The following is a 27,145-nucleotide window of genomic DNA, read 5'->3' on the forward strand; positions in this document are numbered from 1 at the left end:
TCTTAGCAGCCTTGAAGAAAACATTATCCACTTTTGAATGGTAAGTTTCTTTCTAATCATCTATAGGTTATGGTTCAGTGACATCTACATTTATTTTCTTAAAAATGCCAGTGCTTAGTGTTTCAGAGGCCCGGTATCCATGACATTTGTCACACTGACATAGCTCAATATTCTACTAAGGAAATTCACTTGTGTAGAGATTAGGGTTTACATAGAGCCTCCAAGGTTAAAAGAGGTGTTCTAATTTTGAAAATGAGGCATTTGTTTTGAATGAGATACTTTCAGGATCCACAAACAGTATTACACAGCTTTTCTAGAGATCTTTTGGTTTCAGACAAAACCTTCTCAGGTTCAGGTGGACAGTTTATACAAAAAGTTCCTTATTTGTACAAGTGACTCCCTTTTGGCAGAGGGGAGAATCATAGGAGAAACTGCTGTGCTACAGGTGAGGGAGCTAGCCAGCTGAAGTGAATTCAAGGATGTGTTCACTGAAGTAGCCCTCTTGTATTCAGCATAACCAGCTTATTGTTCAGCCTCCTTAGGAAACAAATAAAAAATTAATATACCTTTCACATGCGCTACATATCTGGTGGTTTGACAGACAAACAGATCTCTGCACACCAGCATGGTGGTGAAGAGAATCTCAAAGGTAAATTATTAAAAACAAGAAGAAAGAAAAAAGACTGTTATGTGCAAATCTCCTTGGATATTAAACTTGCAGTTGGTTACAAAGCGGTCACGCACCGATAATGAAGGCTGGCTGTGATCCCCAAGGCCTTCTTTTAAAATTTGCCTTACAACTGCAGATACATGTGATCTGAAGTTGGGGGAAAAACTGTCTCTACCGTCACAGTCCATTAGAATGCTGAACTCTGATTAGCTAGAAGTTAATCTGCAATCTGTAGCAAGGAAAAGGTTTTCCAATGCTGCAGGTTTCTGCAGACACATTTTTCTTAGTAGGTATTTGAGAATATTTCTCTCCATCTGAGAAGGATAAACAACTGAGCTCAATATGCCTCTGTAGACCTCTGTTGATTAAAATCTACAAAGCGCTTTAAGTGACTATAGGAAATTAATCTATATTTTTTTGAACCAAAGGAACAGAATGAAATTCTAAAGAGACTGATAACAATATTTTAATGAGAAAATGTCTTGGGGAGGTGTGGGTGGAGGGAAATGACAAAACAAGTGGTATGTGACAGGTCTGAGATCTGAGCTTACTGCCTTAATACTGTCACCATTTTAGAAGATGGGAGAGGCAGCACAATCAATAAGGTTTTTGATGAGACCAATTTAGGTGGTGGCAAAAGCACCTCGGAGACCTGGATAAGAATATCAAATTGCCTTGACAAGTAGAATTACAGAGTCACAGAACAGGAAGGGCTCTCAAGAAATGCTTGCTCTGGTCTTCTGCCTGTGGATAGGGTTCCATGACCTCCCTCAGGAACCCGTTCTGATACTTAACCTCCTTGAAAAGGAAATACTTCCTTATGTCTCACTAAAAGCTGTCAGGTTTTTAAGCCCAGGTCTTGTCTACTGGCCTCTGTGAAATAGAAACTTGGTCAATATCCTCCTTAAGACTTTTTCATGGAGCGTAGCTTGTCCCCAGGAACCACCATATTGCCTGGGTTCCACAAAGATGAAGCTAATCCCCAAATGCAATGCAGGTGAATTTCTTAGTTTGTAGAGTAACAGACAGGGGAAGGATGGGATCCAAGAAACCCTTGGAAAAAACGGTTGGGACTTCAAATTAAGCCAATCAATACCATTTTCTAGAACAATACCTTTCTCATAGAGACTAATTTTCCTAAATCGAATAATGTTTAGGTTTTCTTCTGGGTCTTCTCTACTTGTCAGATATTATTTTTGAATTACAGGCTTCTCCATCCTCACCTGCCTTCCCGGAAAAGAAGAGGATAAAGCTGGAAACAATACTCTAAGAGATGTGCTATCCAATATCCACCAGTTTTTCATGCTCTAAATCTTCTAAAATATTATAGCATTTATTTTGTAACATTTTCAAGTGCAACTGTGAAGTTAGAAGATTGGTTCTGATATATCTGCTGAATCCTGTCCTACACATGGCCACCTTTGGAAGTCCTAAACTTGTGTTGGTGAGGGTTATTACACTGTGATTGAAACTCCTCTTTCCGAATTAACCTCTGAATCAAATGAAATTAGTCTCATTATTTTATAGTCACAACATTTTTGACCATAGATTTTGTTATTCCATTTGATCATGTGTCTTATTGATAAAATTTGGCTCAATATCACTTTTGGCTATTTCCAAAAACCAAGTGCACCCTCAGATTACAAAGATTTAATAGTCCTGGAAAGACCTGAAGTACATGCTGCGTAACTCTTAAGGAAATCCAAAATAAGGGTTTCCAAAACATTTAGGGCAATGTCATTATCCTTCAATTAAGATAATAAGAGGCTTAAAATTTCTTTGACTTTACACATTTCTGATTTGTCTTCTTTAAAACACAGTTACACCTCATATACTGCTAATTCATGGTTAGTACTGTACTGTTCCACTAAAGACCAAGAATATTTTTCCGGTGAATTTATGTATATTCCTGTCTGCATGCTACCTGCTTGGTGCCCTTAATTTATATCTTACTAATTCCTAACTGAGCTTCGGCCTATTTCTGAGGGAACATACAGAGCCAATAAAATTCTTTTTTTAATGAAGTGTTAGATATCTCTCTGGACATATTGCCAGTGAAAATTTATCCTTCCTTTGGGTGATGAGAGGGACAGAGAAAGGAAGAAGAGGCCAAGGAAGCAATAAAGGTAAGAAAAAAGTAGGCTGATTAATATCCAGTGACTTATGCCTTCACTGAGAAGCAGGAAACATTCATTCATTCATTATCTAGCATGCACTGTCATATACTGTTCTAGTCCCTGGGTAATCAATAATAAGCATCACAAACAAGCCTCTTTCACTCATGGCTCTTAGGGGTCATCAAAAGCAGCACTAGAGGGTTAGTCTACTTTTGCTCTATCTCCCGGACCCACCTGGAGCACTCTTACTATCAGTTAAAATCGTACTCGGAAGTCTAGTTCCTGTATTTTTTCAACATCGAGAATGAATGTCACAGGGGAGGGAATAAAACTCCTAGCGAAAAGAGAGATTTCTTTCTCTTGGAATATGGGGAACAGATTCTTTCATAGAAGTAGATTAAGATGGTTTTGCTCAATTTGTTTTTCACAAAGCCATCTTGATTGCCAGTCAGAACCTTGAACTTTTCTAAGTAGAAAGTGATTGTTTGACAATTTGTTGTCCTATCTTCCAAGATATTGACAGCAAGATGTCCTTTCAGTAATTATGGGGTAGCACCTTTCCCTTTATTGATGTCTGAATACTCAGGGTAATCTTTATATGTAGAGAAATATATATATAATATCAAAAATGAATGGAAACCGAGCAACACAAAAAGGAGCCCTGCTGAGGCCTGGAAAAGTACGAAAACATAGCACTTAGGGGTCACAGTGGTCCTGAAATTAACCTCACACCACCAGGTACTATTGATGGTAAGGGCAATGAAGTTTTCATTAAAATAGAGCAAGCATACCCTTAAACCTCTTCTCCCTCAGATTAAATTGGAGACTTCAAGGGCTACTTCAGTAACCATCACTACAAGATGAACTACAAGATGAACTCACCCTATCTTATATATAATGTTAATATATCTGTTACATATTTACCATGCATTCAGATATTCATAGATATCCTTTGTGCACATTTGCTTCAGTGTTGGCTTAGTTTAGCAGCCTCTGAAAGGGGAGAATCTGTGTTGGTTTAGTTTGCTTCAGGTGTGATATTCTATTCAGATATGCACTCTTAACTATAAGCCTAATATAGCACCTAATACAAAAGAGGCATGCAATAACTATTTCTTAATGAAGACAGTGCTGATTAGTTTAGTGTAAATACCAGACCTGCATGCATATGCGACAGCAACATCTAACTTGGGCTTATCCTTTTTGACAGTTTGGCCTTTTTTAAAGAGCTGTGGTTAATTTATGGGCTGAACAACTCAAAGGGCAGAGACAGATTCACCACGAAACTAACGAGCAAAAGCATTAGGACTTCTCATTTGCATGGGAGGGGCAAAGGCAATGTGTTCACCTGGCCATGTGTTTTGCTAAAATTTAAAAATGAAAAGTTTTTTTTTTAAATATATATATATATATATATATATATATACACACATATTCCTTTTCTTAAATGGCTGCTCCCAAATTATATAAAATCCAGCTTCACAAATCTGGATCCTCCTCTGTTTAAACAATATGTAAAAACCTGATGTCTGATGAAGAATATAAGAAGTGCTGAAAGTTTGGGAAATGCCAAACCATGAACAAAAGATGGATAATTAAGCTCAGGGAAGACTGAATTAAGGAATATAACTATATCCATGGTCGAGAAGTGGATATTTACAGGACAAGGCTTATTAGATATCTTCCAGAGTTTCAGAAGTCAAAATAATAGGACCTGCATTTAAATTTTAAAAAGAGAAACTCTGGCCGGGCACGGTGGCTCACGCTTGTAATCCCAGCATTTTGGAAGGCTGAGGTGGGCAGATCACCTGAGGTTGGGAGTTCAAGACTGGCCTGACCAACATGGTGAAACCCCGTCTCCACTAAAAATACAAAAAATGTAGCCGGGCGTGGTGGTGCATGCCTGTAATCCCAGCTACTTGGAAGGCTGAGGCAGGAGAATCACTAAAACTTGGGAGGCGGAGGTTGCAGTGAGCCAAGATCTCACCATTGCACTCCAGCCTGGGCAACAAGATCAAAACATCTCAGGAAAAAAAAAAAAAAAAAAAAAAGAAACTGATAATTAAAAAGACCTTTATATTAAGCATGACAAAGCAATGGAACAAAGTCAAGTTATTAAAACTATTCTTTAGAAAAATATTTGTTTCTCTAGAAAACTATCTGAAAGGTTAGTTAGCTGCTGAAGGGTTAGGGAAAACTTGCCAGGAGCCTGAATTATTAAGATAATTTACTGACAAAGAATATCTCAGTTTCTATCCTAAGCTTATTCTGGCTCTACAGGTATATGTTTCTGAGTCACTAGTTTATAAAACAAAAACAAAACAAAAAATGAATATTTCTTTGACACCTTGAATCTTGGGTACGCTACAGCAGAGAGTTGGCGTATAAAAATACAAAATTGTGTGGATCATTTCAAAATTGGGTTTGAGCGGAATAGAGGTCGGAACCAGAGATATTCTGCTTTACAATCCTCTTTTCCAAACTAGAAATAATAAGGACACTGTTATATAGTAGTGATTGCATTCTGGGAAGCAAGCCATTCCATCTGTAGATGAGTATGCCAGCTACATTGCACAATGTAAAACATCTCACTTGTGATTATATCCTTGATCATGACCTAGATTTAGCCAAATATCACTGCTTACTTACTGATGGGAATATCCTTTCCTTACTATGCTAACGATCTATTGCCCTTTCCTTTACCTCCCTCCTCCCTGGGTACTATCCCATGATTTATAGAGTTTTCTGGCTTCATCATGAATCTTCTGCTTAAGTTGCCTTATTTATTGGTATAAAGGGATTTTTTCCATTAGGTTTGATATGTTGGACAAATAACTTAGAAGAGGATTTAGGGCATTTACAGACACATTGGATTTTATTTCCTAACGAAAACTTTGCAATAATAAATGTTATGTGTTAGACTTGACTTCTTTCAATGTAAACTTCTGTATGCCCTTTTGACTCGTGGATACTCTAGTACAATGAAATCTGTGTTATTTTTGCATATTGTGTTTATACTTAAGCACTCATAAAAATAAAATATGACACTATAATATGCTTAAGAAATTTAAAATGGCTTAATTTTATCCCGTGAAACTTATAATTATTTCACTTTTTAAAAGTAGAGCAACACCCAGAAAAGAGAAGTTGGAATTTTTTATTCTCTCTTCAAAGGATCTTTGAAGATGGTAAGACTTAGAAAAAGTAAAGAGATCAGGTATGTTTGAAGAATAGTCCTTCTCTAATGATTTTTATCATAAAGAGAAAAAAAATCTACTGACATAAGCAGGTGTCTGCTAGCTATGAATCAATAATGAAGATATAAAAGGTCACGATTGGTCACAAGTGAACAGTAAATCACAAAGTCATGCTGACAAATGAGAGGTTTGATGCTAGAATATACAAATAAAATGGAGTAAACATGAGGTTCTTCCTGTGCCTATGATTAGCTCTGCTCAAGAATTATACCAGGATTGCTTTTGATTTTACAGGCTCATAGGAAAAAAAAAAAAAAAAAAGAACTATACCAGGAAAACATAGCTCACTTTGGGATTTCACAACTTAGTGTGATGGAGTGAAAGTAGACAAGTTTAAGTACTTGAGTCAAATATTTGCTAAATCAATGTTGACGAAGAGTCAAAGAAGTCATTAAAATAATGAAAGATCTTGAAAAAGTGGCAGAGAGAAAGAGAGGGAGAGAAAAACAGCTAGAGAGCTGTGAAACATTAATCTAAAAGGCCATTTATTATTAGATTTCTAGAACAGTAGAAACATGATTACCAATTACAAACATGGTTAGCAATCAATAAACATTTGCTGGTTACTTTTATGTGCCACACATTCTGTTGTGTAATAAAAATTCAAAGATAAGTGAGATGCATTTACTGTAGAGGAATTCACAGCACAAAGAAGGCAGGTCTGCACACTACCAATTAGCTGAGTGTTACAACAGCCGTATTAACAATATGATATGAGTGCCAGGTGCAGTGGCTCACACCTGTAATCCTAGCACTTTGGGAGGCTGAAGCAGGCAGATCACTTGAGGTCAGAAGTTTGAGACCAGCCTGGCCAACATGGTGAAAACCCATCTCTACTAAAAATATAAAAATTAGCTGGGCATGGTGGTGTGCACCTGCATTGTCAGCTACTTGAAGGCTGCAGCAGGAAAACTGAACCCAGGGGGTGGAGGTTGCAGTGAGCCGAGATGGTACCACTGCACTCCAGCCTGGGCAGCAGAGCAAGACTCCATCTCAGAACAACAACAACAACAAAAAAAACGAAAAGAAAATTATGATATGAGCATACCAAATAGGGATTAATTAATTATCCCTGGAGTTCAGGAGGCGGTATTAGGAAAGACGTAACAGAGAAAGCAGCCACTAAATGGAGTTTTGAAGGTTGAAAACAATTTCACCAGGTAGAATGGAGACTGAGTGTGAATGTATTCCAATCAGAGAAAAAGGGCAGTGGCTGGGGAGAGTTAGATTAGCAAGGGTTTCAAAATGCTAGTTTAGACTTTACTGTCACCCTTGGAAGGCACTGAAGGTTTCTGAGAAGGTGAATGTCCCAATGAGACTTACATTTTAGAAAAAAATTATCTGTAGCAGCATACAGTTTGGAGAGTGCTAAGACTAAGCTCATGACAACTATTACTGCAGTAGTCCATCGGAGGGAGAGAGGACAAATACTGAAACTTGGGCAGTTGACGTGAGGATAAATGTAAGATGTATTTTTTCTTTGCTGAGCCTTAAAAAAGAACATGCAAACAAGGGTGCTTTGGTAAGTTTCTGATAGGGAAATCATAAAAAACAGACATAGTCTCTTGAGGTTTAACTGCATAAGCTGGAAAAGAAATGGAGACTGGGCCGGGAGCAGTGGCTCACCCCTGTAATCCCAGCACTTTGGGAGGCCAAGGCAAGCGGATCACCTGAGGTCGGGAGTTCGAGACCAGCCTGGCCAACATAGAGAAACCCTGTCTCTAGTTAAAAAAAATACAGAATTAGCCAGGCATGGTGGCGGATGCCTGTAATCCCAGCTCCTCAGGAAGCTGAGACAAGAGAATTGCTTGAACCCAGGAGGCAGAGGCTGCGATGAGCCAAGATCGTGCCATTGTACTCTAGCCTGGGCAACAAGAGCAAAACTCTGTCTCAAAAAAAAAAAATTTAAAAAAAGAAAGAAATGGAGACTGAACAGATGTAAATAGCAAGGGAAAAAGGGTAAAGAAGATATCAAGTTGTACCAACCAAAGAGAATATGGGAGAAAGTTGAAAAGGATGTAATGAGTTCCATTTTGAATATGCTGAGTTTGAGGTAGTTGTGGCAAATCTAGTTAGAGGCATCCAACAGAAAATAAACTTGAGTCTAGAGCTGAAGAATAAAATCATAACTCAGGAAAGTGTAGAAACCATTGAAATAGATATGAACTACCCAGGGGAAAAAAAATATGCAGGACTAAAGGCAGACCTATGGAAATGCTTTAAGATTCAAGGAAGGAGATCCAAAAAAAAAAAAAAGGAGATACTTCTACGGAAAATCAAAACCAAGAAATCCTGCCTTCATTATGACTATAGAATTATTCTAGTGATTGGGCTGTATATGTACCACACCATAAGGTAGAGTAGGGTGGAAATCTGGAGTATAAAACATTTCATTTGTACCCACTATACTATAAGGCACTGTCTTTTGTCTCCCTGGATAAATGAAATCAGGATTACAAGCTGAGCATGGCTTGGGTTTCACACAGGAAGCCTGGAGTAACCCCCTGTAGACATCCTGCTAAGCCTAAAAGGTGAGTGCAGTATTTATGCTTAAGGGACAATATATAAAGAAGTAAATGTCACCTAAAAAGAAAGAAGAAATCAAAGCTAAGTTGATACTACATTTCTGCCAATGAAACTCCTGAGTTTCCAGCCTCTCAAAAGCCAGGTTGGGCTGGATTGGGGTCTTGGGTTGCCTGAATTCTCTATCTATATCGAAAGGGAGGCCATTCCCAGGAAGATGCCAATTTGACAAAGCTGTATTATGAGACAAGAACAGACAGGTTAAATTGTGAAACGTCCTTGGGAGGAGGGCGCGAGGTGGAGGGAACAATCCGAGACCCAGGAAGATTGTGCAGCTGCACATACGATGTTCTTTCAGAGGTACAAGGAAGGCTGTCTTTCCCTCCAATATTTCCTCTATCAGCTAGGCATGTTGCAAGAAGTTCTTGACAGCAGAATTGCTCTGGTGGATTAAGGCATTGTCCTGAATTTAAAGGGCATGTATGTAATACAGAATGAGTGACACATTAGTACTGCATTAGTTTATCAGATCAACTAGCTGACAGTTGGCAGCGAACAAGGACCAGGGGAAAAGGAATCCAAGATGAACCAAATGTCTTTGTAAGTTCCTTATAATTTTTCATATTTTTGGCACTAAAACTATGCTTTGACTTCACTACATGCTTTGCTATACACCTCACCTTTTGTCAGAGCTTGCTGTCTAGAAACCCATTTTTGGATGTTAATATCTATCTTCCTAAATAAGATATCTGAGTTCCCTTGAGGAAGAAGTAGTGACAGAGATTGAATCTGTATTTTTTAGTGGTTTTTTTTTTTTTTTTTTGAGACAGAGTCATACTCTGTTTCCCAGGCTGGAGCGCAGTGGTGTGATCTCGGCTCACTGCAACATATGCCTCCCAGGTTCAAGTGATTCTCCTGTCTCGTCCTTCCAAGTAGCTGGGATTACAGGTGCACGCCACAATGCCCGGCTAATTTTTTTTTTTTTTTTTTTGTATTTTTAGTAGAGATGGCGTTTTGCCATGTTGGCCAGGCTGGTCTCAAACTCCTGGCCTAAAGTGATCCGCCTACCTCGGCCTCTCAAAGTGCTAAGATTACAGGCGTGAGCCACTGCGCCCGGCCTACTTGGTATTTTTAATAGCAAAATTACTGTTTTGCTTTGTTTTGTTTTCTCTTGCTTTATTTTTATTTTTTGGGGGGGATGGAGTTTTACTTTTGTCACCCAGGCTGGAATGCAGTGGCGTGATCTCAGCTCACTGCAACCTCTACCTCTTGGATTCAAACGATTCTCCTGATTCAGCCTCCCCAGTACAGGTGTGCACCACCATGCCCGGCTAATTTTTGTATTTTTAGTAGAGTCAAGGTTTCATCATGTTGGCCAGGATGGTCCCAAACTCCTGACTTCAGGTGATCCACCTGCCTCGGCCTCCCAAAGCACTGGGATTACAGGCATGAGCCATTGTTTTCTCTTGAACAAGGAAAGGTTTTAACTTGCTTAATTAACAAAGACAAGAGACATAGATTTTGAAATGACATTAGGAAAAGGACAGATTTCTTCTCAGGAGTTTCCTCTTTAATTTTGGACTTGAGCTGTCTAAAAGTAGATAAGATGCCAGGCTTCTAGGTAAAGTTCTCTATTTGTGATCCCCCCATTCCAGATGACAATGTTACAATTATCTAACAGAAACAATAAAGCCATTGGCAAGACTTTTTCTCTCAAGTGGGACAGAATTCATTTTTATTTCTTCTACATCATATAAGGATACATGGCTAATGAAAGAGTTAGAGTTTGTATAAAAATCATCTAACTGTAACTAGTGAAGTCTTCTAAATAGGACAACCCAGTAATCCCTACATTTTAGGAAACATTTACAGTTTTAAAATCTAAATCTTAGCTTAAGAAATTGAGTGTACAATGGAATTTTATAACTACTGTTGAAACCTTTTAGCCACTGTCACGTAGCCATTCCACTGGTATGATTTCTTCTTTCCATAGCATTTACATTCTAACATGTAATATAATTTTCCCAATCATTACGTTTATAGTTTATCGTCTCACTTTCCTCATTTGGCTCCATAAGGGCAGAGCTTTAGAATCTGTTTTAGTTTTCGAAGTAAATCAAACCATGCCAGTGGCTAGAACAGTGCCCATTGTTTAGTAGGCACTCCATAAGTAATCCTTGAATGAATGAATGAAAAAAATAAAGCAAGTAAACTAGTAGCTTTTCAAGCAAATTAGAAAAGCTGAATGTCCTTGTATAGGTATATTCCAGTGAAAGAACACAAACAGTGAAGGATAACTTGAAAATAAATGGGTAATGTTTTCTATTTACATTTCTGTTTTCTAAGATTTTTAAAAACTATTTATTGAACACAAGTGTATATTTCACAAATAATATCTCATTCATTTTTATTTTGCCAATTTGGAACATTTGACAATTCAAACAATACTGAGCACTGAGTGACAATTTACTTTTGTCCTGTATCGATACTTTTAGGTGCCTGTCCCAATCCTCCACGCAATGCCAGTTGCTGGGTTTTTTTTTTGTTGTTTTTTTTTGAGACGGAGTCTCACTCTGTCGCCCAGGCTGGAGTGCAGTGGCATGATCTCGGCTCACTGTAACCTCCGCCTCCTGGGTTCAAGTGATTCTCCTGCGTCAGCCTCTGAAATAGCTGGGATTACAGGTGCCCGCCACCACACCTAGCTAATTGTTGTATTTTTAATAGAGATGGAATTTCACTATGTTGGCCAGGCTGGTGTTGAACTCCTGACCTCAACTGATCCACCCACCTCGGCCTCCCAAAGTGCTGGGATACAGGTGTGAGCCACCACGCCCTGCCAATGCCAGTCTTCTTACTTGCTAGCAAAGCCACAGATTGCTTTGGTTGCTCACTCTGTAGGCAGCCACATGCTCAAGGAAGGGGCCCTATCTTAGTCCTGGGGTGAATCATGGTTAGTCTAAGGTTTTCCTTGACCGTGATTAGTTTAGGGATGGATGGGAATGCCGCACCATCCCGGACAACAAAATCTGAAGGAATCAATCTGCCCAGGAGCTTCTGAAAAAGCTTTTCTCCCTAATTTGTTAAAAGGAAAAAAAAAAAAAATAAAAGCTTCATAGAGACAACACATTCTCCCTTGTTAGATGTTACCATGTTTGCATGTGATGCCTGGAACAACTACTGCCATTGTGCAACCACGAGCCAACATGCCAAGGATGGCAGAACAGAAACATCTGGAATATCCTGGGTCCTTAACGATATCACTGAGCTACTGAATTAACCAATCCTGTAACTGCCTTACCTCCATACTTCTTGTAAGAGAGTAAACCCATATTACTTAAGCTAATTTTAGTTATGTTTTATGTCACTAGGCAGCTGAAAGCATCCTGATACGTTATACAAAAGTGCAAACATCAAAACATGCTAGTCTGTTAAAAAGCACAGTTAAATCAATTATTTTCAGGTACAGAAAAACTTAAGCATAATATCTACATACACAAGCAATTATAGTAATAATTGAAAATTAATTTGTCCTATTCATTAAAGACTGTTACCTAAAAGAGTTACCTAAAACATATTTTGCCTAAATAATGCTCAAATGAAACAAAAGTCTGTTTCTTTGAATACATTATATTCTAAAACTTTTAATATCGTATGAAAGAATAACCATATGATTAGGATGTATTAAAAAATGCTTCTGGCCAGGCATGGTGGCTCATGCCTGTAATCCCAGCACTTTGGGAGGCTGAGGCAGGAAGACTGCTTGAGGCCAGAAGTTCAAGACCAGCCTGGGCAACATAGCACGATCCTGTCTCTAAAAAAAAAAAAAAGAAGAAGAAGAATATTAGCTGAGCATGGTGGTGTGCACTGTAGTCCTCGCTACTCAAGAGGCTGACGTGGAAGGATGGCTTGAGCCCCGGAGTTTGAGGCTACAGTGAGCTATGATTGTACCACCGTACTCCAGCCTGGGCAACAGAGGGAGACTCTCACTTAAAAGGATAAAAATAAAAGGCTTCATCTTAAATTGAATTTTTATTTGTAAATCTTTTATTTTAAACAAAGGAGCAAATACTTTCACATATAATTTCCTGTAGATGTCATTTGATAAAGGAGGATTTCTTACAACACTAAAAATAATTAACATTTAAAATAAAGTTTCACCGGGCGCGGTGGCTCACGTCTTTAATCCCAGCATTTGGGAGGCCGAGGCGGGTGGATCACGAGGTCAAGAGATCGAGACCATCCTGGTCAACACGGTGAAACCCCATCTCTACTAAAAATACAAAAAATTAGCTGGGCATGGTGGTGCGTGCCTGTAATCCCAGCTACTCAGGAGGCTGAGGCAGGAGAACTGCCTGAACCCAGGAGGCGGAGGTTGCGGTGAGCCGAGATCGCGCCATTGCACTCCAGCCCGGGTAACAAAAGCAAAACTCCGTCTCAAAAATAAATAAATAAATAAATAAAATAAAAATAAAGTTTCAAGTTTTGGGGGGATACCAACTCACTCATATCACCCATCTAGAGGTTATATAGCTTAATACAGCTATATTTGTGATTTTATCCGCATTTTAGGTAATCATCTGTATTGTCAATTACTGCTGTTTTTATATGTCTCTAATGTACATTAGACTTTAGTTGTGTGTGTGTGTGTGTGTGTGGTTTTTTTTTTTTTTTGAGACGGAGTTTCACTCTTGTTGCCAGGCTGGAGGGCAAAGGTGGCATCTCAGTTCACTGCAACCTCTGCTTCCCAGTTTCAAGCGATTCTCATGCCTCAGCCTCCCGAGCAGCTGGGGTTACAGGCATGTGCCACCATGCCTGGATAATTTTGTATTTTTAGTAGAGATGGGGTTTCTCCATGTTGGTCAGGTTGGTTTAGAACTCCTGACCTCCGGTGATCCGCCCGCCTGGGCCTCCCAAAGTGCTGGAATTACAGGCTTGAGCCACTGCGCCCAGCCGAGACTTTAGTTTTTTTATTCCTAGACCAAACACAATTGAGCACAAACAAACAATATACTACTCCAAACTATAGTGTCTCCAATATAAAGTTTGGCACTTTTGTGCCTGATTAATAAAATTTGAATAATAAAATAAAATGACTACAACTGCACTATCGTATTGAGTAGTCTAGTAGTTTGAACACAAAATATATAAGATCCCTGAAGAATAATGGAGCATCTTCCATTTCAAAATGCCAAGATTTGAATGGATGATTAGCTTTTCAGGTATACTATGTATTCTCTGGTTTGCTCAATCCCCATGAACAATGTCGGGAAATTCTGAATATTCTGAAACCATATATTTGCAGAAACAGAAATTGAAATGGAGATATGAGCAAAAATAGTAGCTGTCTCATTATTAAGATTGTAACATGTTTCAGGGCTTTAAAAAGGAGTTTAGGAGACTGTTTTCCATGACACTGGAATTTGGTTCAAGAAGAAGATGACAGAAACAGAATACACACACACAGACACACACACACGCACACACACACTTCCTCTCATTTTTGAATCATAACATTGCTTTTGCTAAGAATTTTTGTGATTAGATTAGAAACCATTATAGAACACCCTAGCTGAGGTAAATAATGGTTCTTAAGTCAAAGTGCACAGCAGAGAACAACAGCAAAGTGCTTAAGACACACTAGTGTAAATAGGCCTAACTAGCCGGTCACCAATTACTGATTTAAGGCCCCTCGACACAGGGAAGGTTGATGAGAGTATTATGTAGAAAACAAAAACAGAAATCAAGATTCCACTGGTCCATTTACAGATGGCTTACGGTAGTCACGATTGTTAGCACGGTGCCAAAGACCAGGTGTTGGGAAAAAGACATCATGAAATGAGCCTATTAACATGTTTAATCACAACGGAATACATAACCATGGGCACTATACACTGAATGTGTATGGACATATCCATATAAGCATGAGCCATTAGCCTTTTTACAAGAAAATATAAATTTAAAACAAATTTTCAGAAGACTTTTTATTATTTTAAGAAAAATAAATTCAAAATCTAAATACATATGTACATGAACAGGGAAATGCCTGGAAAGGTTAAGTGCCAAGGTATTAATATTAATTAACTCTGGGTAGTGGAATTTCAGTCAACAGTTTGTTTCTTTTTAGTATCTCTATTTTCTAATTTTCCTACAATTTACATGCATGATTGGTAATTTTAAAATTCTACAAGCCATATAAACTGGGACGTTTCAAAGATATAGAGAAAATTAGTAACTGAAACAATACAGTGATCAAATTGACATTTGAAATTGTGAAAACATTACATCAATGTGACAGATATGTTATTAACTTATCTAGTACAGATTTTGCTTATTAATTTGGACTATTGAATATTGTTTTCCATTGATTTTTTTTTTAAATTAAAAAAGCTCTTTCGCAGGTAACCCTGAAACAGGGTTTCTCAGTCTCAACATTACTGACATTTTGGGCTGAATGTGTATTTGTTGTGGGAGGCTGTCCTGTACATTGTAGGATGGTTACCAGTGCTCCTGGTTTCAGCCACTTGATGCCATTTGCAGATCCTACTTAGTTGTGATAACCAAAAATGTCTCTACATCTTGCCAAATGTCCCTTGGGAGGCAAAAATCACTCCTGGGTAAGAACCACTGGCCTAAGTTAACACTAGGTAAGTCAGACTTTTTTTTTTTGAGACAGAGTCTCGTTCTGTCGCCAGGCTGGAGTGCAGTGGTGCAATCTTGGCTTACTGCAACCTCTGCCTCCTGGGTTCAAGCGATTCTCCTGCCTCAGCCTCCCGAGTAGCTGGGACTACAGGTGCGTGCCACCACGCCCAGCTTATTTTTTGCAGTTTTTGTACTTTTTCACCATGTTGGCCAGGATGGTCTTGATCTCCCGACTTCGTGATCTGCCCAGCTCGGCCTCCCAAAATGCTGGGATTACAGGCGTGAGCCACCATGCCCGGCCTCAAGTCAGACTTTAAGCAGTTGCTTTTGCCCTAGATATTCTGCATCAATTGCTCAGGACAACTGTCAGTCTTAAGAAGTAACTGAAGCTTGGTTACTGCTCATCCAAGCATATGGCAAATAAGCTTTACATCATCATAATTAGCTGGTAACTGCTTCTCTGGCAACGAAATAGCTGTTTTTCCACTTGGAACTCAGCATGGAAAACTAGGAGACAGTGTATGTTTGCCATTAAAATTAAACACCAAATGGGGTGGGGAGAACAAAAAGGAAAGGGCTCCTTAAAACAAGAAAGGCCATAGAGTAGCAAAACAATTTTCAGACCCAGTTCACATGTCCCTGTGTCTTTGAAGCCTTCCTTAAATCAGACAGAAGAAATGCCTCACTCCTCTGTGCTTATAAGCTCTCTGTACATGTGTATTATATTTCATTATTATTATTTGTTCTTTGACTGCCCTTCCCACTGGAATGTGAGCTTTGGAGAGCAAATATTTTGATTTTTAAATTTTTTGTTGTTTGAGTCACTCATTGTTCTATTACTTCATTAAACCATTCATATATATCCTTAGAGATTAGCACTGTGTTTGACTCATAGTAGGCTAATTATAGTACTCATCAATGAGGGTATGGAGATGAGCATATTAAGGGCAAAATGTGCTAGGATGGAGGTATGAGAGCACACAGAAGGGTAATCCACACCAAAATGGAAGTGTTAGGGAGGGCTTCTTAGAGGAAATGACTTGAACAAGTTGGTAGACAACTGGAAGAAGGAAGAAGGAGGAGAAGAGAGGGCAGGCATACCAGACAAAAGGAGCTCAATGGGCACAATCAAGGGAGAGTCCTCCCTTCTACTGCCTTATTCAGGGGCAAGGGCATCTTTTCTGATAGAAGATTAATTAGCAAATGGACAAACAAAACAGGATGAAGCAGAATGAAGAAAAATTCAGCCAGCTCAGAGGGTGCCACCAGCAGTATTAACCTCAGGGATCTTCATGCTCAGGTTGAAACAGGCATGCTCCGATCACAATCAATACCCTCTGGCCAATCTTAAGACCTCTGGAAAAGGTCAGCTTGTACACCATATTGCTTATCTTACGCTTTCCCACTTCCTGGTGTTTGGACATAATTCAATAATAACTTATTTATGGGGAACACTTCTGTGAAAAATTCTGTATGAGGTGTTATTGCTGGAAATAGAGATAACACATTTTGTTTCCTGATTCTAGTTCTTACTAGACTTTAATAGGAAAAGGTGGCTTTGAACTGATTTTCTTAATGTTTTCATTGTTAATTATTATATTGTCAGAGTTTTAAAGGGCAAAATTCAGCTTGTCATAAACAATTCTGACAACTTTTATAAATATTTTTAGAAATAATTATGGTATTTTTTAGTTTTATAATATTAATCTAAAATGTATACATATTTTAAAACTATCCATACCAGTAAATATTTTTTATCATGCTAGGGACCTTAAGTTTTCTTTAAACTATGTCTTCCCTTATTACATATTCCTTCAGTTCCCTATGATATGATATTTAGCTTTTCTATACAAGGAAAAATCATATAAGAAAAATAGGACATCCACTTCTGGCCCAAAGTAAACAGTCAAAGAGAATACCACAGTTGATAGGTGATATCTCTTTCTAAAGAAGAATCCAATGATATGTGTAAAATACAGCAAAGTCTGCTCTCTGGCACAGCTGGGGAATGAGGTATTCTGGTCAAATATTCTGCTTAATAGAGTCACCATATATTTTACATGGACTGCCTATTTTCAAAGAATTGCAATAGATCAAAATAAACCTAAGGCTATGTACCCAGGGTGGTCCCAGCTGAGCTCAAAGGGAATTATCTGGGTGTATATGATTAACTAGAGAGAGTTGGTGGGCCTGTAGGGCTCTATTTGCATGAAACGATTTATGCTGGCATTTTATTTATTCCCAGCTTCTAGGAAAAAGAAGATACATGCCTAGGCACTTGAACAAAACGGGGGAAGGAGGGCCATGGAGGGGCTTATGATTTTAGGATCCCCTTCAGGTCTCTAGGAGTTGAAACAGTTTTTACTCTCCAAGGAGAAAGGGATCAGAAGAAATGCAAAAGGCACTGTTTTTATGAAGTGTCCGGTAACACATGGCTACTTCTGCACTGAACATAATACCACGATGGTATTTTAAGATTGATGGCAAAATTGGAGCAGGAGGAAACTGCACCCTTGGCCCACACATAGGGATTTTCATTAAAGGCAACCCCAAGCAGCTTTGCCAGCAAAAAGCATTTAGCAGAACAGAGCTGAAGCTATAGCAAGACAGGACAGGCAGGGGCTTTGTCTGTTTTGCTCATTGCTATATTTTCATGACTGTAGAGTACAGGCACTCGGTTGCTGATTTGTGAGCAAATGTCAAATGGTGACTACAGATGACATGTTTTCAGCACCCATGAAATGACTCCAGATGTACTTTTAGGAGTAAAGACTTTGCAGGGAGCTTAAGTCCTGCCAGCGGGACAAAAGAGGAGATAACGGGGATATTTGAATCACTGTTACTAAGGCCACCCGCTCTGAATTCATAGATGAAGGGACCTGGAGATGTCTAGTTTACAAAGAAAACATGTTTTTCACATGTACCCTAAAACCTAAAATACAAAAAAAAAAAAAAAAAGAAAGAAAACTATATTATTAAAGAAGCCCATCAGGGTCTTGCAGCTTCTTAAGGTTCTTTTCAGAATATTACCATTTTATTGGCAAAGCAAAGAGGCATCACCTTATGAGGTATCTAATAGAAATTTCTGGATGATGGAATTCTAGATGTCAGAATTTACATTACTGATTAAGACACTACTTTATTAAACAATATATTTAGCTTCTTACATAAGCCTATCATTTTTATAATACTGCAGTAAAGTTTGTTTTTTTTTTTCTAATGTCAAGTGCTTGGTTTAAAAATGTCAAAGTAACAAGTCTTTTTGCATCAGGGATTATATACACAATCCTTTCATGTAAAAATTCACCCTCATTTCTTTAAATGTAAATTACCGTTAATAAATGAATAAAATTTTCTGTGTATTATCAATTTAGTCTTTCAAGTCTAACTAAATGCAGATGTACTCATTGGCTTTCCAATTATAGTTTAGATTTAGACATGATTGAAGCCTTGTAAAAGGGAAGATAGCTTAAGAGAGATGAGAGATGAGAGTTTTTCAAAATTAATTGTCTCCATGAGCCAACATGGCTACACAGGGCACTCTCAGACAAGTTCAGGTTTTTAAAAAACAATTACTTAAGACAGAAGGAAGAACATCCTTGAGAATTAATGTAACAGTGAACTTGGTTGTTATAACTCTCCATGTCACACCAGCTATCGGAGCAATAAAGGCATAATGACAATCATACTTTGGACTTTCAGCCTTCTTCGAGTTTTCATATGGTGCTTCCTAAGTTTCTCTTTGTTCTAAGAGACACAGTTCCTCTTAGGAACTTGCTATTGTCTTGATCTACTGCTTCTACATTTCCCAATTTGGGAGGAGAGTTCAATCTAAGTGATTGCGGCCCATTCGGAGCCAACCATAGATGGTCTGGCCTTTAAAGTAACCATACTTCTTTTGATTTTGTAAACCATTTTAGTTTAAAAAGCTCATATTTTGGCTGGACGCGGTGGCTCATGCCTGTAATCCTAGCACTTTGGGAGGCCAAGGCAGGTGGATCGCCTGAGGTCAGGAGTTTGAGACCACCCTAGCCAACATGGCAAAACCATGTTTCTACTAAAAATACAAAAATTAGCCAAGCATGGTGGTGGGCACCTGTAATCCTAGCTACTCAGGAGGCTGAGGCAGGAGAATCACTTGAACCCAGCATGTGGAGGTTGCAGTGAGCTGAGATCACGCCACTGCACTCCAGCCTGGGCAACAGAGCAAGGTTCTGTCTCAAAAAAAAAAAAAAAAGCTCAGATTTATCCTGAGGCCACAGGGAAGTTATGAAAGAACCTTAAGTCAGGAAACTAAGGTTATCTTGTTTGGTTTCTTTTGTTTTTAATTTTATTCTGACTAAAATGGAGTGAATGGATTAGGAAATAAAAACGAGTAAGAGAAGAAGACACAGATACCAGTCAGAAGGCATTATTATAGTCCAGCCGAGAAATGGTTAAAGCCAGGAACTCAAACAGCATCAATGGGCTTGGAGAGAAATGGACGGATTCAAAAGTTATCTAGGGTCAGGCACAGTGGCTCATGCATGCAATCCCAGCATTTTTGGGAGGTTGAGGCAGGAGGAATGCTTGAGGCCAGGAATACAAGATCAGCCTGGGCAACATAGTGAGACCTCATCTCTACTAAAAATTAAAAATTTAGTCAAGCATGGTGGTGCATGCCTGTAGTCCTAGTTACTCAGGAGGTTGAGGTGGGAGGATCACTTGAGCCCAGGAGTTTGAGGATACTATGAGGTATGAACACACCACTGCACTCCAGCATGGGAAACAGAGTAAGACTCTGTCTCAATCAATCAGTCAATCTGGAAAGTAGAAGCAGCCAAGACTGAACAATCGCATAAAACACTATGATTACTTGGTATCATTTAGCATCTTAACACTTAGCAATTTTAATGCTCATCTAGGAGCTGTTCCAAAGTCTATCAAATGAGGAGTAGCACATACTGATTTTGCTGAGGAGAAATCGGCTAGCATGATTAATAGCAACGGTAACATTTTCAAGTTATGTGAATGAATCTAATAATTCTGCAAAGCCTTATTCCTATATTTCCAGTATATGAGGTACAGAATGAGGACACGCACAACAAATATTTATTGAGTGCCTGGGTAACATATTGTTCTTTTAAAAAAAAACAAAAAGCACACAGAAGCAGTAGGAAACTGACAGATTTAAAACAGAAAAGAAGAATTTTCTATAATTTATTTGGAGCTATGAAAGCTATCGAAGTATAATACTTGCCTCGAACTCTTTCCCAACAGCTGAAATTAATTTTTATGCCTAAGCAAGATACTGCATGGTGGTGAAACATATACGGTTCAGTGATTTTGAATATTCCATTCAAAATATCTCAAAGAAAAAAAAGACTATTTGTGCAGTCAACTATTTGAACTAGCAGAATGACTGAAGCATATAAAGGAGAATAAGCAAAAATGATGTTTAGACATTGCATAAAGGAATTGGATTTTTTTATTTATACGTACGGGGTACAAGTATAATTCTGTTACATGCATGGACTGCACAGTGGTCAAGTCAGCTTTTAGGGTATCTATCACCCGAATAACATGTATCCTACCCATTAAGTAGTTTTTCTCATTATCCACAACCTTCCTACCCCGAAACCCTCCTGAGTCTCCATTGCCTATCATGGAATTTGACTTTCTTCCACAAAATATTCAACTTAAATCTAGCGGCTATTAATTTCGTCTATATTGTATGCTGCTCTTTAAACTCTTATGAAATCTCTGAGAAATTAACTAGAGTCTTAATTCGGAAATTAGAAATGTTTCTAATTACATACATGTTAATACCAATATATTGTACATTCATCTGGAATACCTTTAATATCCTCATTAGGTGAGTAATATAGAATATGAATATTAACTAATAGAGAAGTATTCCATAGACATTACCCAATTCTACTTTCATTCATTTGAAGTGATTACTTTGAAAAAGGTCTTAATCCATAATGTCAACATCTTTTGTTTATTTCTCTTTGCTCCCTATTTTAGAGGATATCTGTATCTGAGGAAGATTTTTTGGTATATGCATTTTGTTTATGCTACACATGCCAAATAGATCTCCCAAGATGAAACTCTGAGCTCATTTGGAAGTAATTTTTGGTAGCACATGAATCAGAACTCTTATTTTCTTCTCAGCACTACTGGTATTTTATTGCTTCCATCTATAGTCCAATATGCTTTTAGTGCTAAGAACCCTGAGGCCAAACACACAAAGCACTAAGAAAATGGGAACTTCTGGCGATTACAATTTTTGCCTCTCTTTCAAGGTTTTTCCCTCCCCTGGGAGAGTGAAATCACTTTAAGTTCACTATGAAACAGGAACATGGTGAGCACAAATGATTGACTGAAGTTGGTGATGTTGATTTAGGAATCTTCGACTTAAAGGTCAGGTATAAAAACCTTAAACCTGCTTGTCAAAGTCCGCTTGTCAAATGCCTATGGATTTTTCAAGACTCTGCCCAAATGTCACTTTTTCTATGAAGGCCTCTCTGGCCAACACAGGCAGAGTTAGGCAGTTCCTCCTTTATATTATCATCACACTTTAACATATTTCTATGGCAGCACTTATCAAATTATATTGCATTTGTTTGTCTGTCTCCACTCATGATAGAGAGAAACCATTCTCTTCCTTTTATCTATGAACTGAAGCATTACCAAAATGAAGCTGGCTCTCAATAATTAATGGAAAGGATGGTCAGAAAATGGTTAATAATACTCTACATCTGCATAGCATAGGTTTCAAGGTTTTTTCACATAGTAAGGAAGTCATGACTTAAATTATTTTCTGTCTTTTATAGACAAGGAAACAAATGCCCAGAGAGGTTATATGACCCACCCATGTCCAAAACAGTTAATATGTTGCACACCTAATTCTCATGGCAGCAAGTTGATAAAGATTTGCAGATAGAAGGGGTAGCAGTACTGTTATATAAGGCACAGATGTCAACGGCTGGCCAGGAGTGCATAAGTGTTTCAGATTGATTGACACATTTTAGGATCCGAATACTTGTTTTGAAAGTAAATCTTAACAGGGTCTAAAGAAATTAACTTAAATGGACATGAAACTGGACACGAGAATATCAAATTATTATTTTTGTTTTGTTTTGTTTTCTTGAGACAGACTTTTGCTCTTGTTGCCAAGGCCAGAGCGCAATGGTACGATCTTGGCTCACTGCAGCCCTCTGCCTCCCAGGTTCAAACGATTCTCCTGCCTAAGCCTCCCGAGTAGCTGAGATTACAAGCATGTGCCACCACGCCCGGCTAATTTTGTATTTTTAGTAGAGACAGAGTTTCTCCATGTTGGTCAGGCTGGTCTTGAACTGCCGACCTTGGCCTCCCAAAGTGCTGGGATTACAGGTGTGAGCCGCCACGCCTAGCCAAGAGTATCAAATTATTTATAATCAGTAACAATATGTGACAAATTCTTACTTTGTACTCAAGCTACATGTGAAGTTAGCAGAAAGACATAAAATATATCCTACATATGTATGTGATATATATGACTCTGCCATCTCTGAAATTCTGACGGTGACTCAGACTAACAAGGAATAGAGTTCTTAGAGATCAATCCTCTAACTCTTTCATTTGACAAAAGACAGACAGACAAATGGAGAGCTAGAAAGGATAAATGACTTACTTGAAGTCACACAGCTTTGTAGTGGCAGTACCAGGACAAAAAAATTAGGTCTTCTAAACAATAATATTGTTACATTTTTAAAAAACAAATTATGATTGAGAAGTGACATAAGTAGAGTTCCTAGCCTTCTAGGCAGCTGGCTAATATGAGTGCACATAGGCTGTAACACTGGAATTATCATTAAAAGAATGCTGCAACATGGGGGAAGTACCCCATCTACTATTCTGTGTCTCTGGATTGGGGAGGTAAGGGAGCATATAATATGACAGACAGTGTTTTAGGATCTAAATGGAGATCAACAATATTAATATTTATTTTTATATATTTTACATATATATTCTTTTATTTATTTATTTGAGACAGTCTTACTCTGTCTCCAACAGCTCACTGCAACCTCTGCCTCTAAGGTTCAAGTGATTCTCCTGCCTCAGTCTTCCGAGTAGCTGGGATTACAGGTGCCTGCCACCACACCTGGCTAATTTTTGTATTTTTAGTAGAGACGGGTTTTCATCCTGTTGGCCAGGGTGGTCTCAAACTCCTGACCTCAGGTGATCCACCCTCCTTGGCCTCCCAAAGGGCTGGGATTACAGATGTGAGCCACCGCACCCAGCCACATATATATTCTTTTTTTTTTTTTTTGAGACAGAGTCTTCCTCTGTCGCCCAGGCTGGAGTGCAGTGGCATGATCTCAGCTCACTGCAACCTCCACCTCCCTGGTTCAAGCAATTCCCTGCCTCAGCCTCCTGAGTAGCTGAGATTACAGGCACGCGCCACCATGCCCGGCTAATTTTTGTATATTTAGTAGATGCGGGGTTTCATCATGTTGGCCAGGGTGGTCTTGAACTCCTGACCTCGTGATCCACCTGACTTGGCCTCCCAAAGTGCTGGAATTACAGGCGTGAGACATCGCGCCCGGCCCACATATATATTCTTATATATCCACTCACCCACAGACATTGTTACAAAAAAATTATTGGATTTATTTCAGTGTGTCAACTAAAGTATATTTTGTGGTCCTCATTCCTTTTCAATGCACATTTTTTTCCTTTTTGAAAATAATCCAAGTAGATATAACCTGTGCACTTAAGTGTTCATAGCATATAATCAGCTTTTAAGTTTTGAAAATGATTTGACCACTTTCTCTTACCCCTGTTCTCATTGCCAGTGGAACACATTCTACTAATTATGGGTTAGCCAAAAAGTATGTGTCCCTATGAAACGTCAAAGACCAAAATCAACTAATATTTTCAGCAAAAAAAGAAGACATACGATCATATTTCTGGAAGTTTGTGGTTTAACTTCTACGACCAAAGCTGGTTGTTTCACTGTTGGGGTGTGCTCTGGATTATAGGCCCTGGGTTAGGAGATGAAAGCAATTTGATTTCCACAAGCATATTCATATCTCACAGATGAAGTCACACCAAAATCAAATGATTTCACCGGAAAACAGCATTGACAAAGAAAGTACTGCTTTGGGAATAGAAACATACCTCACACTGCAATGAATCTGTTTGCCAACTGACATTCCTGCTGGGGATTATTGCTAGAGGTCCTTCTTTCTAATATATAAGCTGGGCGTGGTGGCTCACGCCTATAATCCCAGCACTTTGGGAGGCTGAGGCAGGTGGATCATTTGAGGTCAGGAGTTTGACACCAGCCTGGCCAACGTGGTGAAACCCCGCCTCTACTAAAAATGTAAAAATTGGCCAGGCGTGGTGGCATGCACCTGTAATCCCAGCTACTTGGGAGGCTGAGGTATGAGAATCACTTGAACCCAGGAGGCAGAGGTTGCAGTGAGCCGAGATTGCACCATTGCACTCCAGCCTGGGCAACAGAGCCAGACTCTGTCTCAAAAAAAAAAAAATCTATTGTTATACTAAATATGCAAAAGGATCATTATGGATGAAAACCATATATATATATACATATATATTTATATCTATCTCAAACAGGTAAAGATATATACATATTAAAAGAAGATATCTATATATAAGATATATAGATATATATAAAATGATATATATATATAAACTCAAAAAACTATATATATACACATATATATTTACCTGTTTGATATCAACCATTGTGCATATCTTTCTGTTACTATTACAGAGTAATCTTCCGGCTACGTCTCTGTTGGATGCAGAGGAGGTATATTTCCACAGCATCTATATAGCAAAGCCTTCGATTCCTTTTAGCATCATAACTTGTAGCCTAATTGCCCACCCCTAATTAATGCTAATACTTCCTGTAATCCTCAAGAATTCCAGTTTAAAACAAGAGCCCACACTGTGAAAGAAACTTTAGATAGTCAAGATCATTTACACAGTCCAATTCAAAATCAGTTTCTCATTTAGGCTGTGAAAGAAACTTGTTTGTAAATCATAGCATTTGAATTTATTATGTGAACGATTCTAGATAGTAATTTTTAAGCTATGTAAAATTATATTATGCTACATAAAAATTGGGATTATTTAAGTACCAATTCATTTATTTTCTATAAAATTTCAGTGAAATATTTCCCATGTATACCTAACACTGAAGATAATTCATTCAGGTCCCCATTATGTTAAGCCAGCCATGGCTTATAACTTAATTTTTATCCATGTCACAGGTATAAAATATCTATCAATTCTTGTTAAAAAACTGTCACATGAAATCAATATAGTCAATAGGAACATAAAATGACAATAGAAGGAAGACATTCAGAAATATAAGCAACAGGCCTTGCAATGCTTTCAGATGTATTTACTCACCAAAAACAAAGTTCGGAAGTTGTTGAGATCACCAAAGAACTCTTCTATGCTCACTGTCTTTGAGTCAAAAATGAAGTATTCTCCAAGATTCTCATAGAGCTTCAGCATGTTGTTGTGCATGGTGGAGAGTTTTTCATACTGTTCTCTGGCACTCTTTGTAAAGCTGTAGCTTTTTGTTAAGGAAAATGACCCAACAGTACCTTTTAAAGGCAATCATTAGGTGTTAAGATTGAATGAAACCATCACCATCACTTCTATAAATACATTAGTAATTCACAAACACTTGTGTATAATTTGTTAGGGCTGCCATGGTAAAATACCACAGGTTGGGTGGCTTAAACAACAGAAACTTATTTTCTCACAACTCTGGAGGCTAGAAGTCCGAGATCAGCGACTTGGTGGGTTTGGTTTCTTCTGAGGTCTCTTCACAGTCATTCCTCTGTTTCCTAATTGCTTCTTCTTATATCAGACATATTGGAATAGGGCCCACCCTCATCATTTTAACTTAATTACTTCCTTAAAGTCCCTATGTTCAAATATAGTCCCATTCTGAAATACTGGGTGGTTAGAACTTTAACATATGAATTTTGTGGAAGACACAATTTAGCCCAAAATAACTTGCTAGAGTCATTACATTGGTTAGTGAGTCTTGAAGATCTCTAAATTAGGCAGAACTATTTAATATGTAACCACACAGAACATGTTTGTTAGAAAATGTTCGCTAAATGAAAGCACATAGGCATAAATGCCAGAAAAAGGCCTCATACATTTTTGTAAGTAAGGTAGAAAACATCAGATCTCATGAGAACTAAAAGAAAAAATAGGGCCGGGCGTGGTGGCTCACGCCTGTAATCCCAGCACTTTGGGAGGCCGAGGCGGGTGGATCACGAGGTCAAGAGATCGAGACTATCCTGGTCAACATGGTGAAACCCTGTCTCTACTAAAAATACAAAAAATTAGCTGGGCATGGTGGCGCGTGCCTGTAATCCCAGCTACTCAGGAGGCTGAGGCAGGAGAATTGCCTGAACCCAGGAGGTGGAGGTTGCGGTGAGCCGAGATCGCGCCATTGCACTCCAGCCTGGGTAACAAGAGCGAAACTCCGTCTCAAAAAAAAAAAAAGAAAGAAAGAAAAAAAAATAAATAAAAAAGGTAGAAAACAGTGACAAAAAACTTAAAGAAAAAACTATATATATTTTTCTCTTTTTAATATATGTCTCTATATAAATAGAGATGAGGTTATAGTGAATTCTGTATATGAGTTATATATGTGTGTGTGTGTATACATATATGCATAACCCACATGAGGAGGAGAAAGAGAGAAGGAAGAAGGTGATGGGGTTCAAGATACACTTCCCCAAAATATGGCACCTTGGCAGTTGAGAAATCAGTAAAAGCAGGAAGGTCTCTCTGATTTTCTTCTAATCTTTTTCTACTGAAGCATGCAAGAAAATAATTCTCTTAATTGCCCCTGAAGTAGGTTATTAGACCCTCATTTCACAGCTGCTTCTCCTATACATGAAGGAAAA

The 27,145-nt window shown here is 38.4% G+C and overlaps 1 protein-coding gene across 5 annotated transcripts in view; it reads right to left on the reverse strand.

Annotated features, from left to right (window-relative positions):
• Positions 1-27,145, reverse strand: part of DIAPH2 (diaphanous related formin 2) — a 906,017-nt gene that overhangs the window by 213,913 nt on the left and 664,959 nt on the right. For all 5 annotated transcript variants that reach the window (XM_064362655.1, XM_064362651.1, XM_064362641.1 and 2 more), the window contains one exon: positions 25,620-25,783. In XM_064362655.1, coding sequence (XP_064218725.1) covers positions 25,620-25,783 — 164 coding nt within the window. The remainder of the gene's footprint in view (positions 1-25,619; positions 25,784-27,145) is intronic.

Source organism: Aotus nancymaae, unplaced genomic scaffold (genome assembly GCF_030222135.1).
Source record: "Aotus nancymaae isolate 86718 unplaced genomic scaffold, 86718_ANA_hifiasm-v0.15.2.pri h1tg000004l, whole genome shotgun sequence".
Classification (NCBI taxonomy): Eukaryota; Metazoa; Chordata; class Mammalia; order Primates; family Aotidae; genus Aotus; species Aotus nancymaae.